The following is a 16,710-nucleotide window of genomic DNA, read 5'->3' on the forward strand; positions in this document are numbered from 1 at the left end:
TAACTAAGATAAACACGTGACGTAATAATGTTTTAGAACCCTCCACAGGTCAGCATGTAATAGGGTTAGAACTTTTGTGGAACCGTAGGAATTACTTGTCAGTACATTAGTTTATAGTTGCACACTATAAAGACGTATTTTATGTCAAATGTACAGCCAATTTTGTATTTGTTACATCTATTTAAATAAGTGTTTTCTATATAAACATACCCTGATAATCAAGATACATACAGAAATAAATAATGATGGCGTTTGGGATATCATTTGTCACCCCCCTCTGGACTTGCAATTACTACAGAAAGTCATATAAAAGAAAATGGAAAAAAAAAAAAAAAAAAAAAACAGTCTATTCTGTGAATAATATCTGTGTTATCCACTTTATTTTCTTCTTAAACCTAAACAAACAATCCTAAAGTTGAGACAGTTCAACAAGAATAAAAATAAATGGTATTACAATAGAAGAAAAACAGTTCAGCTTAGAACAATGTTATTAAAGTATTAAGCTAGCTTTTAGTAAGTACTGTACTGAAAAAAAGCAAGTTTATTGGAATGGAACACTGGAATTTGTACTGAACTTATTTGTAGATAAATTCTACAAAACAGCACTGTTGATGCCTTATCCCTTTTCTGGGAATTCACCTACCAAGCAGGAGTTGTAACAGTCAATTATGCAATATTACAGTAGCTAATTGTCTTGATCATGGAACTGAATTTTTTGATAATTTAATTTTTAGTTTGCTCTTGGAAGTTTAAACAAAAACAAACAAACATGCTTGATTTCAAATGCACTTTAATTCTGGCAAGACTGGGATCATTTGATGATTTCTATTGACCTAAAAAGCTGTGAATGGTCTGTAGACTTCCTATTTACATTTAGATGTCAGCTGACACCCCAAAACATAGAGCTAAGGACATCTATCAGAAAAAGTTCCAGTACAAACCTGCTTTCAGCTTCAGTATATCAGCAAGATATACAGGTTTTAATCATATTAGTCATTAAATCAGCAAAAACTTTAATATAGACCACTTGTATAAAACAAGTCCCATTACTGCTCTTATAAATCCATATGGTACTTTGTTCTTTCCTGTGTAGAAACCTTGTCAATGCCCTGCTAAGTTTACCAGAGAAAGCAGCAAGGTGGAGACGTTCTACAGCAGGTAGCAAGTACATGCTGTTGGACTGTGATCAGAAATTACATGTTATATACAGGTTGTGTGTGGCCTTTTTTTGAAAGATTGGTGTATAAATACAGGGGTGTAACCCATCTTAAAACAGGGTTCATATTAAAATTCCAAAAATCTTATTTGCTTTATCGTGGGGTTTCCGTTAAAAACAATGTAGCTGTTACAATGTTTATTATACTTTTAACTATTTACAATTTCAGAAAATTAAAATAAACAAATACATTTCCTTTGCCATTGGCAGTGTTAAACAGTACAGCGCATAACCTGGACAATAGCAGTTTAAAAAAAAAAAAAAAAAAGTGCAACTACAGTCTCATACATCCCTTAACATAGAAGTTACTGAGTTATTACGTTTTCCAGTGGTTTAAATATAGCAATATGGCCTCATGCAGAAAAATGGTTCATCCAACCCCCCATGTGATCTGAAATAAATATTCAAAATATAATTTAAAACGGTGTGGAAATCATATTACCCAACACCTGGGACAAGGTTAGTCTCTGGGGCAAGTTTTACTTGAACTTTAAGCACCACACTTATTTGCCCATGTACAAAACCATTTAAAAGCGAAACAAACGTTTGACTGTAAAGGTGGCATCAGTTAGCTTTTGTTACACAGTACAATTCCCAAAAGTTGTACTTTTAATCCCTACAGCTGTTGACCCCCATTAAATGAGAAGAGATCAAAATCTTCTGTTCCTTCACCCATAACACTCTGAATATCATTCAATGGAGAAAATGTTGCCAACTTTGGGAGAGTCAACCTCTTATCTTTACTGGTGGGAGTCAGGGTTTCCAAGAAGTCCAGATCCAAAGTGAACACTTGATCTGCTCTCTCCCACTGTGCTGGTTCTGGGTTTACATCAACAGACTGGGAACCAATTTCCACATGTGCCTCCTCAACATCTTCAGGGGGCAAGGTTTTTGAATAGGCCTGTCTGATTTTCTCATACCTGCTGCGGAATGACTGTATGTCTACCCTTGCCCCTTGATGAATCTCTGCAAGCTTTGCTGTAAGAGTGTAGTTTTCCATGCCTTCATCTTCAGATTCAAGTCCATCTTCTGAACAGAGTCCCTTGGAACTCTCGTTGCCAAGTATTTCAGGGAGCGTTTCATTGGAGATTCCAAATTGGACAACATCGCTGCTGTCAGCACTGTCTCCAATTCCAAGCATGTGAGTAGAATTCCAAGATACTGTGGAGTGCAGTGAACCACTCTCACGCCTGTATGACAATCCACAAGAATCAGTCAGTTTTTGGCTTTCCAAATGTCTATCAGCTTGTAAAGCTGGTTTCATATTTAAGAAAGACACTTCAGGGCTTAATTTATGTTCCATTAGAGGGTGATGATCTGGGATCCCTGATCCATTATTTGCACTATTCAGTGAGAAAACCTCATTTTGTATATCTGTTTTCCTTCCTATCTTGAGCATTTTCTCGGTTTCACAACTGACTCCAGGTGTTTCAAGTGTAGCAAAGTTCATCCAATTTGCCAATTTATTAACTGGATCTGAGAAAGTCTCCTCAAGTTCAGCGCCTTGCGGCGTCAGAAAGCAAGCTATACTGGAATCCACCCGATTGGCAAGTGGCTCCTCAGCCTCATCGAAAATATGTTTGCCAGACAATCTTGCCTGTTGTGCTTCTCCTTCCGCAACAGCTTTTCTCCATGAACTTCTTATATCTGAAACTGAAAAGAAACCATAAAAAAAAAAGTTATAAAACAGTATCAGAGTTGCAATCTGAAAGCTCACGTCCCTTCAGATAAAAGCATGCAAGAGGCTAAAAGACCAAATTGTTTGTCAGCCTCGTATCTGTCCGTTGCGATTTCTCTCAGTTCGCCCCGGTCAACAGAAGGCAGTTTTATTATAGGGAAGGTTTGTGGCAGCCAGAATACATCTTTCTTCTACCTGTGTATCACCCTCCCAAACAATTGGTCAACAAAACCCCAAAAGTAAATTACATTTTTTAAATTTATTTAACACACTTACGTAAGCTTTCTGGTGTGCGAGGAAGCTCCTTCCGTGTCATAAATGGATCCGAAGTTAATGTGCTTAATATATCCTCCAGCTCAAAAGCTTTCCTTTCAAAACCAGCAGGGCTGGCTGCCACAGCTTCAGCAAACTGCAGAAGAAATTGATAAATTGTTATAAAAAAAAGTGTCTATGCAATATGCTTGTCAGCCTCGTATCTGTCCGTTGCGATTTCTCTCAGTTCCCCCCGGTCATCAGAAGGCAGTTTTATTGTAGGGAAGGTTTGTGGCAGGCAGAACATATCTTACTTCTACCTGTGTATCACCCTCCCATGAATGTGTAGCTTAAAAAGAATGACAGGTTACAATAGCAGTAAAGAATGTGGCTGTGGTGGGAAACCATCCCACAGACTGCTGAGACAGTTTAAAGAAAAATAAATAAGAATTGCAGTCCTGTTATTATTTAGGTCCCAAGCTGACTTCTAATTTACTATTGAATAACTTGCCTTTTATGGATCCACAGAGTCACTGTAACAGAGACATCTCTATTGATACAAGGGTGAGTTTGAGTACTTGAAACAATCATTGCTCGAGCAATGACTGAAAAATGTCACTTAATTGGTACTTGTGTGTATTCCTCTAGGTTTAGGTACTGCTTTATGTATAGGTCGACAATTCGGAGAGAGACATAGGTAGATAAACATATAAAAAAAGCATACCTACAGTGTGGCTATTCAGGGTATTGTAGTAGAGCTCGTCTCCCTATATAAATGAATGACCCAGCATAATATTTGACATTTTACTTTATTATCTTAATAAAATATTTGTGTATCTTTTCATTTAAAGATGAACTTGAATAAACAACCAGGGTTGAGTAGTAGTTTAATTACAGTAGTTTAATTATCCAAGAATGACATAATACCCGATTTAGGGGTGGGGTTGTGAAAAAGGAGGATCAAAAAATCACCTGTAGTGGATTTTAACCTGCACTGAACTCTTAACGAAAATACAGCATTTAAAATCAGCCCTGTGACACTGACCAATGGAGATTTGACGGGAATTAATAAAGTTCTGCACAATTCTTAAGAGTTTTTAAACTTGTGAAAAACAATGCCTTTGCCATAATCTGCTAGAATATCAACTGTTAAAATAAACATTAGTGTACCTTATCAGCCAGGTTGTCATATTCCTTGTGAAGAACATCGGTTTGGATCCTTCCCAGGCTTTGGGTTCGTTTTGTTTTGCAGCTAAAGTCATTAACTGGAGTTCTTAATGATTTAAATATCTGGACTTCATTCAGCTCAGACTTTAGCTTGCCTGGTCGTGCACCACGCACAACAATCTCGGGTTCAGTACATTGCTTGTGAAAAATAAAGAGACACAAATGTTAGTAACATTGCAAAATATGTCACTGAAAATTAGACCCCTCAGTATCGACATTTAAAATAAATAAATAAACCCTGCAACCTGTTTGTTTTATTTTGTGTAATATACTGTAATATGCATTTGGCCTTAGGTGTCAGCCAGTATATGTAATCCAGAATTCCTAATACCCTGTTAACTCAAGAAAACCTTCAGCTAAACTACACACACTTTTCTTTCTAAAAACCAAACCGTTACATAGAATTGAAATTTGACGAGTTAATTCTACATGCTTGTCAGCCTTGTATCAGTCCGTTGTGATTTCTCTCAGTTCGCCCCAGTCAACAGAAGGCAGTTTTATTGTAAGGAAGGTTTGGGACAAGAGAACACATCTTACTTCCACCTGTGTATCATCCTCTCAAAAAAAGGGCCACACCTACTTGAAATACAGTTTTCAAAGATGACAATAAAAAAATAAAACTCGAAAATGAAAATATCAAACTGGTGTTTAACATAAGCTTGCTACTCTGTTCTGTGGTAGTTCAGTAGTAAAGGGTCACATTTTATTTTCTTAGTTTGTTTACCTGTCCCTTTACATTCTGGTGGTGGTTCTTACTGCAATATTTAATTTATTATTTATTTAAAGTTCAGGAGTTTGTTACAATTTAATAATTGCAATAGGAACAGGGTTGGGGTTATTTTAACACAGTACTGCCAATTGCAATTTTGATCAATTATCAAAACTGAGAATGGGAAATTAGAAACTGATTTTCAAAAGGAATTTAGGAACCAATCACCCAATTTTAGGAGTTTGTTACGACTGAGTAAATCGCAATAGGAACCACTCAATGACTGCAATCATTACAATAAAATTGGAATTTGAAGCCATTTAACAATAACACATTAGAAGAAACAAAGACTATTAAAAAAAGGGACAAACCTCTGACAGACTTGTACATTTTGCTCTATCAGGTGTGCTGATTATTCCAGCCAATGAGGACCTGAAATTGGTTTAAAAAAATATAATTAAATAAAGACTTTAGCAATCCATGCAAGTATGCCAATGCTCACAGCATATATTGCAATGTGCTTGTCAGCCTCGTATCAGTCCGTTGCGATTTCTCTCAGTTCGCCCCGGTCATCAGAAGGCAGTTTTATTATAGGGAAGGTTTGTGGCAGGCAGAACAAAATCTTACTTCTACCTGTGTATCACCCTCCCGTTATTATTATTTCTTCTTAGTCATGCTACTTAAGCAATATCAATCAATGACACAATTCGGCATAGTAAATCAGTATTATTAAAAAAATGAAAAAAAGAGCAAAAACACACTACACTTGACAAAACACAGCTTACCAAGTGCAGACTTAAAGTATACACACCTGTAGATTGTATCAGTTTATATTTCCCTGTATGCAATTTATTCCAGGAAATTGTAGTTGCTCCCTCAATGTCTCAGTAAGCCAGGTATTGGGTTTGAGCACTAGATTTGAGATGCCATCTTAAATACTCCCCCTTCATAACCACACCCTTCATGAAAATTAGTATGTGCCAACTGTTAAAGCAGCCATTGTCTTTTACTTGGCTCTGCTGTTGCCACACTCCTTTCTCTGGCATCAGGTGTTAATGCTCGAGTCATTAGCAGAACATCAGATGTGAAAAATATACCAAAGTGTTCATCTACTAAGTTTATCTATACAGTCCTGAGGAAAAGCTGTAAGTAACTTAGTCAAGTAGAAAAACATATGCCGCCTGTATTACTGATAATGAAGTAAACAAGAATTACAAAATTAGGAATCGCCTGTACTGGTGATTGTTAACTGTGCATCATGAACTCGATGCATGTTTTGCTGCCCTACTGGCAATCTGCCAGTCACAGAAATTGAGGCTTGTCTATTTTTTGTAGCATTGTACTTGAAAGTAAAGCAACACTGAGGTCGATGGAAAAACTGAGAAATTTTGTGGCGAGATTTAAAGGTCTGTTGGACCCTTGGATGCAGGCCCTGGCCCAAATCAAAACGGCAGCCTAAATCTGGGAAGATGTCCACACCATGGAGAGTGTATGGTCAGGTCAAAAGTGTGAATATTCTATCATCCCCTAAGCTTCTGCAAAACTGCATATAGAAAAATACACCTTTATCAATCATACCTCTTGATATTTGATTCTTTTTCCACACTCTTCCCAAAGTCATACAAGAAGCTGTTTGTTGAGGTCCCTTCCTTTGGCGAATCTGATCAAAAAACATATTTGATTTAAGCAGGGAACCAACTACAGCTTACAGTCCTTGCTTTTTTTCCTAGTATAATAACTGGCTTAATTAACAGAGAACAAGTTCATCTGACAGAGAAAGTGCTTGGGCAACAAAGGCTCACTTTTGAAATGGTCTTTGGAAAATACACTGATAAAACACCATGGGTTTTCTCAGACATTCCCTTAAGTGTTTTTTTTACAGGTTACTGTTAAATAAATTAATAAATCTTCTAGCTAAGTTTTCTCTTGAACTGACACTTAGTTTTATATTTCCATTAAGCACTGCAGCTGGTTTGCCATTTCATAAAGTAAGTGTGATTAAAAACAGTCGACACATTAAACAGCCTTATGTATTTAATATAAAATTGCTACTGTCCAAGTGCTCTTCAGTTATGTATTTATTAAACCCCCAAATTCTCTACATACTACATGCACAGACTATAGCATAAAACTTATTTTAAGTAAAAAATGTTTTGGAAAAAATGTAAAATGAATAAAAGCAGCAGTCTTAACACTAGCAATATTAAACATTCCAGGTCCATTTAGGAATAACCATTTACGAGTAATATTGAAGTTAAAACACATTTTGCAAACTGTAAACACATTAGGCAAAAAGCACCAGGCAATGGATTTAGTAACTCAGGGACGGATCACATGACTTTGACCTGCATAAACAGATGCCAACACATCCCTCCCTACTTGTCAAATTAAAATAGCAATTGCACAGAACACACCTGGAAATGCTGCTGGATACTGAGAGAACACACTCATTTTGTAGCCAGCTTCTGTGGCAGGCTCAAAAGACAAGGCAGACATGGCCGGGAGCAGATCAAGAGCCTAGGGAAGAATAAAACAATACAGTTCTAAACTTTCAGGATTTCAGCTACATTTTCATTAATTCAATTTAACTAAATCTTTTCACTCCAACTTAATACATCCAGAAATAGCTAAATCCCTAAAACCCAAAGAATATGTGATATGCAACTACTCACTGGATTCTCATTGTTTAGTAGACTGAACAGATTCTGCTTCAGCTGTTCTTCCCACTTCTTATCCCAGGCCTTTTCTTTTTCAAGTATCGATTCTTTTATATCAGGGAGGGCCTCCTTTGTAATTTTCTCCCTGTTGATAAAGTCCAGACCCCAGTAGGTCAAGTGAAATGAAACACACTACAAAAGCATAATTAAGGTTCTCTCGCTAATAAATTCCAACACAGTATTGTATAATGCACACTGTATAAAGGTTAAGTTATAAAACACTATCAAAATATTTATGCACCAAGCGTAAATCAGCAAACTTGAAAGTTCCCAACCCATACCTCCAAAAAAACAAAAAAAAACACGCACACAATTACCCTTTGTATACTGAACATTCTTGCACCACAAACAAAGTCAATACCTCAATAGTTTAAGACCCTGCAAAGTTTTAGTCTGGAGCTTCGCTTGTCCTTCTATTAACTGCACATCTAATTCCACTTTATAGGGGCCTGTGCGCAATTGCTCTTCACAGAGAAGCCTCAGGGCGTCATTCAATAGCTCAATGACTCTTATGAAATTTATATTCCCAGCCTGATACAGATTCCCAGTGTGGGACTGAAAGAGACAAAAAGGAGTTTTAAAACAATGAGAGATTTCAAAAACATATATAATATAGAATATTTAGAATATCTCAATTTGAAGTGCAGTTGTTTGAAAGGTAAGATGTCCAAAAGCTCCCAATGCAGGCATATGTAAACGACAGCTTTTTTGATCATCTGGGACAGACATCATTGGCTCGTAGTTGTCATTCTCCTTTTCTCCAGAAAGATGCTGTTGGTCAATTTATTGGTCAAGGGCACATGACAGCCCTTTGTTAGACAGCAATTACGTCTATGGGATTGTGTCATAGTTGTTTATAGACAAGGCAAGATAGATCAAGACTTGGTAAATGTGTGTTTAGCCATTACATATTCTCATTCATGCATTTACTTACCATGTGCACAGAGTTTTCGATCTTTTCCAGCAACAACCTTGGAACTTTCACTGAAACACCAGTGCCATCAAGAGTGTACTGGTCAACATTGCCTTTAACAACCGAGTCCACAACCTCTTTTTCCTCTTCCAGATGGGAAATTACTTCATTTAAACATGCCCAGAGGGATCGAACCTAAGGGAGCAAAATTGTTTGAGCCCACTCACAATCAGCACGAAAGGCCATTGTGCACTGTCTAACCTTTATTAAATCTGCAGTGTCTCACAAAACATGACTGATTTAATACCAGCATATGATTACTAACTTCCATCAATGTACTGTACATCAGAGAGAATTGGCTGTACTGTTTGAATTTCACACATGTTTCAGCTCCAGGCACTCAAGCAGCCTCCCTTCTTAAAGCCTTCTTACTACACAATTACTATGAACCAAAAGGTACGCTCCTGCTACTTCATGCAACAGCATACAGTGTTGTCAAGCTCAGTGATAGAATTGAACAAAAATCTTGTATAAAAGATGACATTTTCAGCATTGGCTACAAGGACATACATGTTCATTCTCAAGAGTTCCTGTAAACATACATACAGGATGCTACAGTAACCTATTTAGCAAAATTCTTTGACAAAGGTTTCAACTAGAAGTATTCGTCAATGTCTTTAATACTGTAACTGTAACTAAATGGTTTAGGATACTTGAGTAAATCACAAACCTTTTTAATCTTCCCAGCTCGAAGACCCCTTTCTTGGTCGTTTTGATCATTTTTTAGTCTGGCAATAAAAATAAATAAATCTGTACAATTTGGGTTTACATGTTTTAACTTCATATGCAAAGGCACACTACAGATGCTTTGGAATGTGTTAAATCCTTGTGGTAATAATTACTGTAATATTTTGGTGACACACTATGGTCTTTGCTAGAATTATATAGGCGACTACTAGCAAATTCCCAATATAAAAACAAAGGACTACTCTAAAGAGACATTGGTCTAATTTCACAAAAAGTATTTAAAATAGCAACAGAACAACAAATGGGAGCAAAAAAAAAAAAAGTATACATTTCACTTACTTCAGCAAATTATCATATTCAGCACTTTCAGCTCTTAGATCCCTCATAGATTTCACCAGTGACCTGCAGAACAACAACACAGGCTGTGACAAGTGATCACAAAACAATTACATGTTTCTTATAATGCTATACGTGAACAACTGATGACCATTAGGGTTACTAGAAGTTACAATGAATGCATCCGATATGTGAACAGAACCAGCTGAACAACCATAAAGGTCTCTTTAGACGAGAAGATGTTCAATCATTCCAATGTATTATGTAGCACTGAACATACGCACACCCTCAAGGGAACTGAAGTTAGCCTCTAGCAGGTGTCCTTTACAGTGTGTGGAGTAGACAGTGAAACAGTAAGCTGTTAAATGGACATTGCAGTAGATGAAAACTAAAAAATTCATTTAACTAATCCAGCTGTGTCCATGTCAACTCTCTCTATATAAAGAATGGTTGTATAATAACTAATTTGTTATAGCACCTTTCACACTTAGGTGTCTCACGGTGCTGTACAAAACAAAAACAAACAATGAATTAGTTAAATTCTATAAATAAAATAGGTAAATAAATAGAGATAAAATCAATCATAAAAGTACAATATATTATAATAAACAGTGCAGACTGTAGTAAAATCAAAGAATTAAGAAAATCCAGTGGAGATTAAGTGCATTGTAAGGGTATTTTTAAGTCTGGCTACTGTAGTGGATTCTAATAAAAGTTGGTAATGATTTCCAAAGAAAAGGAGCAACACAGCTAAAACTACGGCCTCCGGGGGTAACACGTTTTGGAACCATGCATTTTAAGAATCCAGAGTTAGAGGACCTAAGCTGCCTCCCAGGGATGTAAGGGCTAAGGTGGTCCATTATATAACTAGGACCCTGACCGTGCAAAGCCTTGTAGGTCAAAAATAATAACTTATTAAAGTAGTTTGTTTATTTTCTTAGGTCACACAAAAAAAAAAAAAAAAAAAAAAAAAAAAAAAAAAAAAAAAAAAGGATTCTGTAGTATTGCATATCACTGGTAAATCTTTAAGTATATCCATGGAAACAAGGTAAAAGTCTAAACAGTGCACGGTTGATTTTGTTTTATTACTACTTACTGTGCCTTTTTTTGGTACTCCTGGATCACATTATCTTGCCTCAAAGCTGCTTGTTGAAACCTATTTTTTACAAGTTTACATCTCATTTTTTTTGTCTCCAAATACTGAGCCTTTGAACCTGCAACGTCTGCTTCCCATGTATCATCGGCTTCTCATGATAAACATAAATAAGAAAGTAACATTTAAGCACCTCACAAGAAAAACAAAACATGAACAATTAAAGAATCACCACAAAGAAATGGAACACGCACACACAATATTATTTTATACAATCACCATTTACTTATTTAAAATGCAAGGATTTTACATACTTCAAAAGTTACTTACATCAAACTTCTAAATTCATTGAAACCTCACAAATTTTAAGATAATTTTCATTTATCCAAACAAAAACTACTAAAGTGTGACATGTGTAAAGTAATCTGGACTCACATCATACTTACCCCGGACATGTTTCTTTATGACCTGCATCACAACATACTTGGCAAAGTGGAAGATCAGATTAATAAACTTGGGACCACCCGGAGAAAGAAATAAAGAAGCAACAATTTTGGGAAAGCATCCCCCACATTCATTCTACGAGAAAACAAAAACAGATATTGAAATGACTTAAACTACGGTTTTAAATAGTACAAAAATCTTACCTGGGCTACACCAATATTCCTTACTCTACTTCAAGTCCTGTAGGTCTCAATTTCCAGGGATTCAAAGGAAACACATGAATAGGAAAAAGACTACAACTGCATAACAGTTTTTTGCTTGGGAAATTAACCACACTTGAACTGGTTTCTTGTGGTAATTAAGCTCATACAAGACATAATATATTAAACTGGTATGCAATGGGAGTTCATTGAAAATGTTTTTTTTTTTTTTTTGTTCCTAACATAAGGGCTAGTCCACCTTTCAACTACTTACTGGGAACACTTTCACTGCTTTATTGGGTTACTGAAATTCATCACAAATGTGTTCTACATTTAAACGAGACACATCACTATGGATGCCCTCAGTTATTGACTTCTCTTCTATGACAAAACTCAATCTTCCACAAACCTAAAAACATCCTACATTTTGCTTATTAACCAACAAGCATCTCCCACTACAGCCGTTACGATTCGTATAAAGCACTGCAGCACTTCAGCAGATGAACAATATATCCCATTTTAACTTGGATCTACAGTGATGATACAAGTCTTAATTTCTGTTAACATATTCAATTACAAAGATTTTGTTCAATGTGCGAAATATCCAACGCCTTCAATAAACTTTTTTCACTGCTCTTTTGTAATCCTTCTATTAATATTAAACTATCTGGAGATCTAAAGCAAAAATCTACAGCTATAAAATGGCCTTACATGGAGCAAACTTCACACTGCTTCGAAATGTCTTTTTTAATAATCGTATAATCGTAAATCTCGAAAAACTACTCACTTCTAAATCTTCTGTAGTCATTTTTGTATTACTTTAGTATAAATACATGTTAATTTGGATTCATATGTTGTTTTTTTCTGACTTTATGTGAACGAAAAGACACACATTTGCCCGTTTTCCCATTGGAAATAGTGATATTTTGAAATATCACTGTCCTGGTCACAAAAGCAAAGTTTGTGGGGAATAATAGCCATTTTCTATACTTTTGAGGCATAAGCAATTAGGAAATAACACTTACTACCCAGGAACAAAAATTGTGTTACATAGTGTAATTTGAAACCAACATATGAAAAGGACATGTGCTAATGGTAAGAGTTAAACAACTTTTTTACACTTTGTAAACTTAAAAGTAGACTTACATAGATTTCCTGCAGCCATCCATAGCTCATCTTACGAAACTCTGAATCAGTCTTTCTATCCAATGGAGGCCAACAAAACCTTCATGTAGGGAACAAGTTGATCCGTTATAATTTTAGTCCAAACCACACATTTTATACACAAATTCTTGTCAGCATAACTATCAACTGAAAGTACACTAAAAACTATTACTGTATGTTAAAATTCATTCCCATACCTGAACACATCGTTGGCACGTGTGGGGTTCAACTTTTCAAATAAAAAGTGGGCTACAATGTAAAAAGCATCCTTGTTAGGTTTCTCAAACATATGCCTAAAAGAAAAGAAAAAAGTTTAAAAACAAATGAGAAACCATATTGTAAAAAGAATAAACAGCAAAATACATAACCAATAGGATTGACACTGTACAGCCAGAACCATAAAATACTATTTTTTGATGTAATATTTTTGTAGATAGACTAATCAAAGTAATATCAATTGTCAGATCATTAACAATAAAATAATATTTGAATCAGAATACTGATCAGCATTTAAACAGACTTGACTGTAGTACAGACTGCAGTCATTGAATAGCTGGCATAATGAAACGTTGAGGGCTCAGATAATCTAGCTCTGTCTATCACTATTTTTTTGTTTGTGTTACGTTTTTTGGAAACATTTCCATATTTTTGCTTGTGGAAGCGTACATGTCATTAGATAAAATATTTATACATTTAAGTTATTCATATCACTTTTTTGTTGTTTTTGTTTTGTTTTTTAACAGTCAATTACATTTACAGCGCATGAATATGTATTAATATAGGCCTGACAGGTCAAAAATGGTCACCCTTCACGTTTATGATTAAATCAAAAAAATATGGTAATTTACAATGCGACTGCAACTATTTCTAACAAATCTCAGTCTCTAGACCTTACATTACAAATTATATATAAGCCAGAATGTAAATCTCTCTCGTTTTTTAAATTAGAAACATAATGTAATAGTTTACGGAATGCCGAAATACGCCTAGGGGTAGAGAATTTGCTCTCCTGCACAAAGTTATACGGTGTCTCCTAGCAACTTCCAACTGCAGTATTAAAGCTACCCACTGTGTAATCATTTGACAAAGTATCAGCCTATATCCATTCAAAATTACACGATATACTGCAACGGATCTGAAAAGCAACTTGTATACTTATTTTACACACATTTGGCGATTCAGCAGGTTACAGTTTTGTAGTACAACTCTGTTGTATACATGTGCTGAATATTAATACAAGCATCCACAATTCTAGATGACCTGAGAATATATTTCAAATTAACTTGTTAAATCTACACACTAAACATACAGGTGCATGGCCTGTCCCGTCTGCAAAAGGATATATACTGTGCTCTGTGTGAAGTGAAAACTTTTTTTTTTTTAATTTACTCACACGCCGAGGCTGACATGACTAGTCGGTTTGCCAATAGAAGCTGTGGCGTCACCCGGGCGAAACCCCAAAGCCAGGAGGGACATCCACAGATAATCTGCATCACTGCAGACTGTAGACTGGACATTAGACATCCTCTTGTGGTGAATCAGAACATATATATTAAAAAAAAAAAAAAAAATGTTTACATAAAATAGTTCTCAGACTAACCGATGGAACTTCTGGAAAAGAAGAAAGAACAAAAGCAGAAAACATCCAACTTTATTAATTCCAGTACTGGTACGTGCTAACTATGCCCAGACAACAACAAAACATATTTGCTAAATGCATCAACGTCGCTGTTTGATTATGATATCCACTGCACTGTTAAAGGTTTCCTACACAATCAATTCACGCAAGTACATCTAAACTGGTCTGTTTTCTCGCTTACAAATAGGCCATCTTTATCAAACCGCCAAATACGTTTGGACGTCTCGCAGACGTCACATGACGAGTCCACGCTCCGGAACCTATGAAAATGTACTGCTTTTTTCACCAATCATAGGCGCTTGTAATCCTCAAGGGACCATCCCATCTCTGATGATGAGATATCAGAATGCAATTTCAAATCATATTAGAAAGTTAATTTAACCAATAATCATGCGCCTAAGCAGATATGAAATAACCACGACTCGTCTTCGGTGGGTGCATCTCAATGATCTCTGTTGTTAAATCTAGCACTAAAATAGCATAAATAAAGGCTACTCATTTGAACAACACTTTAACTATTGGGTTCACCATACCAATTATTTTGATGGTCATTTATTTATGCTTAATAAATTAAATCGCTAGGATGTGATTGATTTTTGTCTACCTTTCTCCTGCCTTAAAGTTAGAGCGCATACATGCTGTTTGTATAGTGAGAAGTGTGGCAGGGTCTCACTGCAAGCTTTAGTTCAGCCATGGAGAGATTCATAAGGTCATCGGTGAGCTCCGGAAACATCTAAATTAGCACTGAATGTAATGGCAAAAGATAGATAGGATGCAAAATGCAAGTCCAGTATTTACATTAGCTCACCGTCATAGCTAAGATTATTATTATTATTATTATTATTATTATTATTATTATTATTATTATTATTATTATTATTTTACAAAATGATTTAATCAGTGTTGTTCAGTTACTCCTATGTGAAAGGTCAGATAATCACAATTAGGACCTTGCTTGTCCCTATGCTGCAGGTCCTGAAAGATGTCATTCTTATTACAGTATATATGTAAATGGAAATACACACGTTTCTGTACATGGTGTAGAAACATGAATACTCAAAAAGGAAGGGGACGGCATTAACATGGCGTTAACATTTTTATTTTTAATCGTTACTTTCTTGTTTGTTTTGTGGTATGTGATGGCAGCACTTTCTCATTGTGGCCTTGGTCAAAGAAACAAAAATGCGAGTTTATCAGCCAATTATTGTCGCTTGTCACAGCTTCCAAACTATTTCTATGTGCTGTCTTGAGGTGGATAGGTTTTAAAATGACAATATTTTGGTGAACAACATGTTTCTAAAAATACCGTGTTACATTTGCACAAAAATGCTCCAAGTCTAGTACACATTTGTAAAATAGTGCATTTGTACCAATTGCTAATTTGATTCCCAGTGCACCAATAAAATCTTATTATGCTAGGCAAATGTTATTATTACTAAAGTGATTAAATATAATCATATGTTATGGCCATAACTGTATTTAATGCATTTTATTAAGAATTGTTATGTTTTTTAAAAAAATGGCATCCAGTAATCAGTGCTGAAGAGTTTAAAAAAGTGAACTCTCTTTGCTTTATTGCTTTGATTTCCATAAAATATGGCAAACATTTTTGTTCTGGATTTTTTTTTTCAGATTTTATAAAGAAAATAATAAAAATAATAAGTAACCGTGACTAACGCATTAGCACTATTTTTCATTAGAAAGTCATTGCCGCAGAGTTTTGCATGAAACACTTTTCTTGTTGCAGATTTTAGGAAATTTTACCGCTGATTTCCGAGGGGACTAATGTATCAACGCCAAGTCTCCTGAACCAGCATGCATTTGAAAACCAGCAATCAACAGCTTTGACCAGCGTACACCAGTGCTGCTTATCATTGCTGGGATTTCCTTTAGGGGTGGTTCAGAGTGACATTTAAAGCTGAAGTGCCCTATAAACAGATCTTATTTTACACATTAATATGTTGTAAGTTAACTATATTAATCAATACCCATGAGTGCACTTTTTAGAATTGTGTATGCTAAATTGGCATGCATCAGTTTTATAAATGTTATAGCATACCTCTCTCTCTCTCTCTCTCTCTCTCTCTCTCTCTCTCTATATATATATATATATATATATATATATATATATATATATGCATACCAATTGATTGTTCATAGGAGCAGTACAGTTAAACACAAGTGTGCTAAATATTTCATATTTCAGTGTTGTAGGAACCCTGGGGACAGTATTGATCCATGTCATTTCCTTTATGGTCAGTGCACAAACAGTCCAGTAGGTGGTGTCACAACCCTGCTTTTTATTTTTAACAAAACAGAAAAAACGTCCTTCAAAACACATTTAGTTGAATTGCTGCTCCATTAATTTCTGTTTT

At 35.5% G+C, this 16,710-nt stretch overlaps 1 protein-coding gene and 4 non-coding genes across 5 annotated transcripts; all 5 read right to left on the minus strand.

Annotated features, from left to right (window-relative positions):
* Positions 1-379: 379 nt before the first annotated feature.
* On the minus strand, positions 380-14,550 carry LOC121321635 (HAUS augmin-like complex subunit 6). Its single transcript, XM_041260638.1, has 16 exons — positions 14,090-14,550; positions 12,894-12,989; positions 12,679-12,757; positions 11,335-11,467; positions 10,892-11,039; positions 9,799-9,861; positions 9,443-9,500; positions 8,734-8,907; positions 8,161-8,354; positions 7,755-7,884; positions 7,497-7,599; positions 6,661-6,742; positions 5,454-5,514; positions 4,317-4,511; positions 3,171-3,303; positions 380-2,869 (listed from the first exon to the last, which is right to left on the minus strand). Exons 1-16 carry the CDS (start codon positions 14,218-14,220, stop codon positions 1,833-1,835), a joined length of 2,817 nt encoding a protein of 938 aa, XP_041116572.1. The 5' UTR covers positions 14,221-14,550; the 3' UTR covers positions 380-1,832.
* On the minus strand, positions 2,977-3,107 carry LOC121325919. Its single transcript, XR_005951387.1, has one exon.
* LOC121325925 lies at positions 3,354-3,484 on the minus strand. The gene has a single exon (XR_005951388.1).
* Positions 4,805-4,934, minus strand: LOC121325930. Its single transcript, XR_005951389.1, has one exon.
* On the minus strand, positions 5,602-5,733 carry LOC121325912. The gene has a single exon (XR_005951385.1).
* Positions 14,551-16,710: the final 2,160 nt, after the last annotated feature.

This window comes from Polyodon spathula, chromosome 1 (genome assembly GCF_017654505.1).
Source record: "Polyodon spathula isolate WHYD16114869_AA chromosome 1, ASM1765450v1, whole genome shotgun sequence".
NCBI lineage: Eukaryota > Metazoa > Chordata > Actinopteri > Acipenseriformes > Polyodontidae > Polyodon > Polyodon spathula.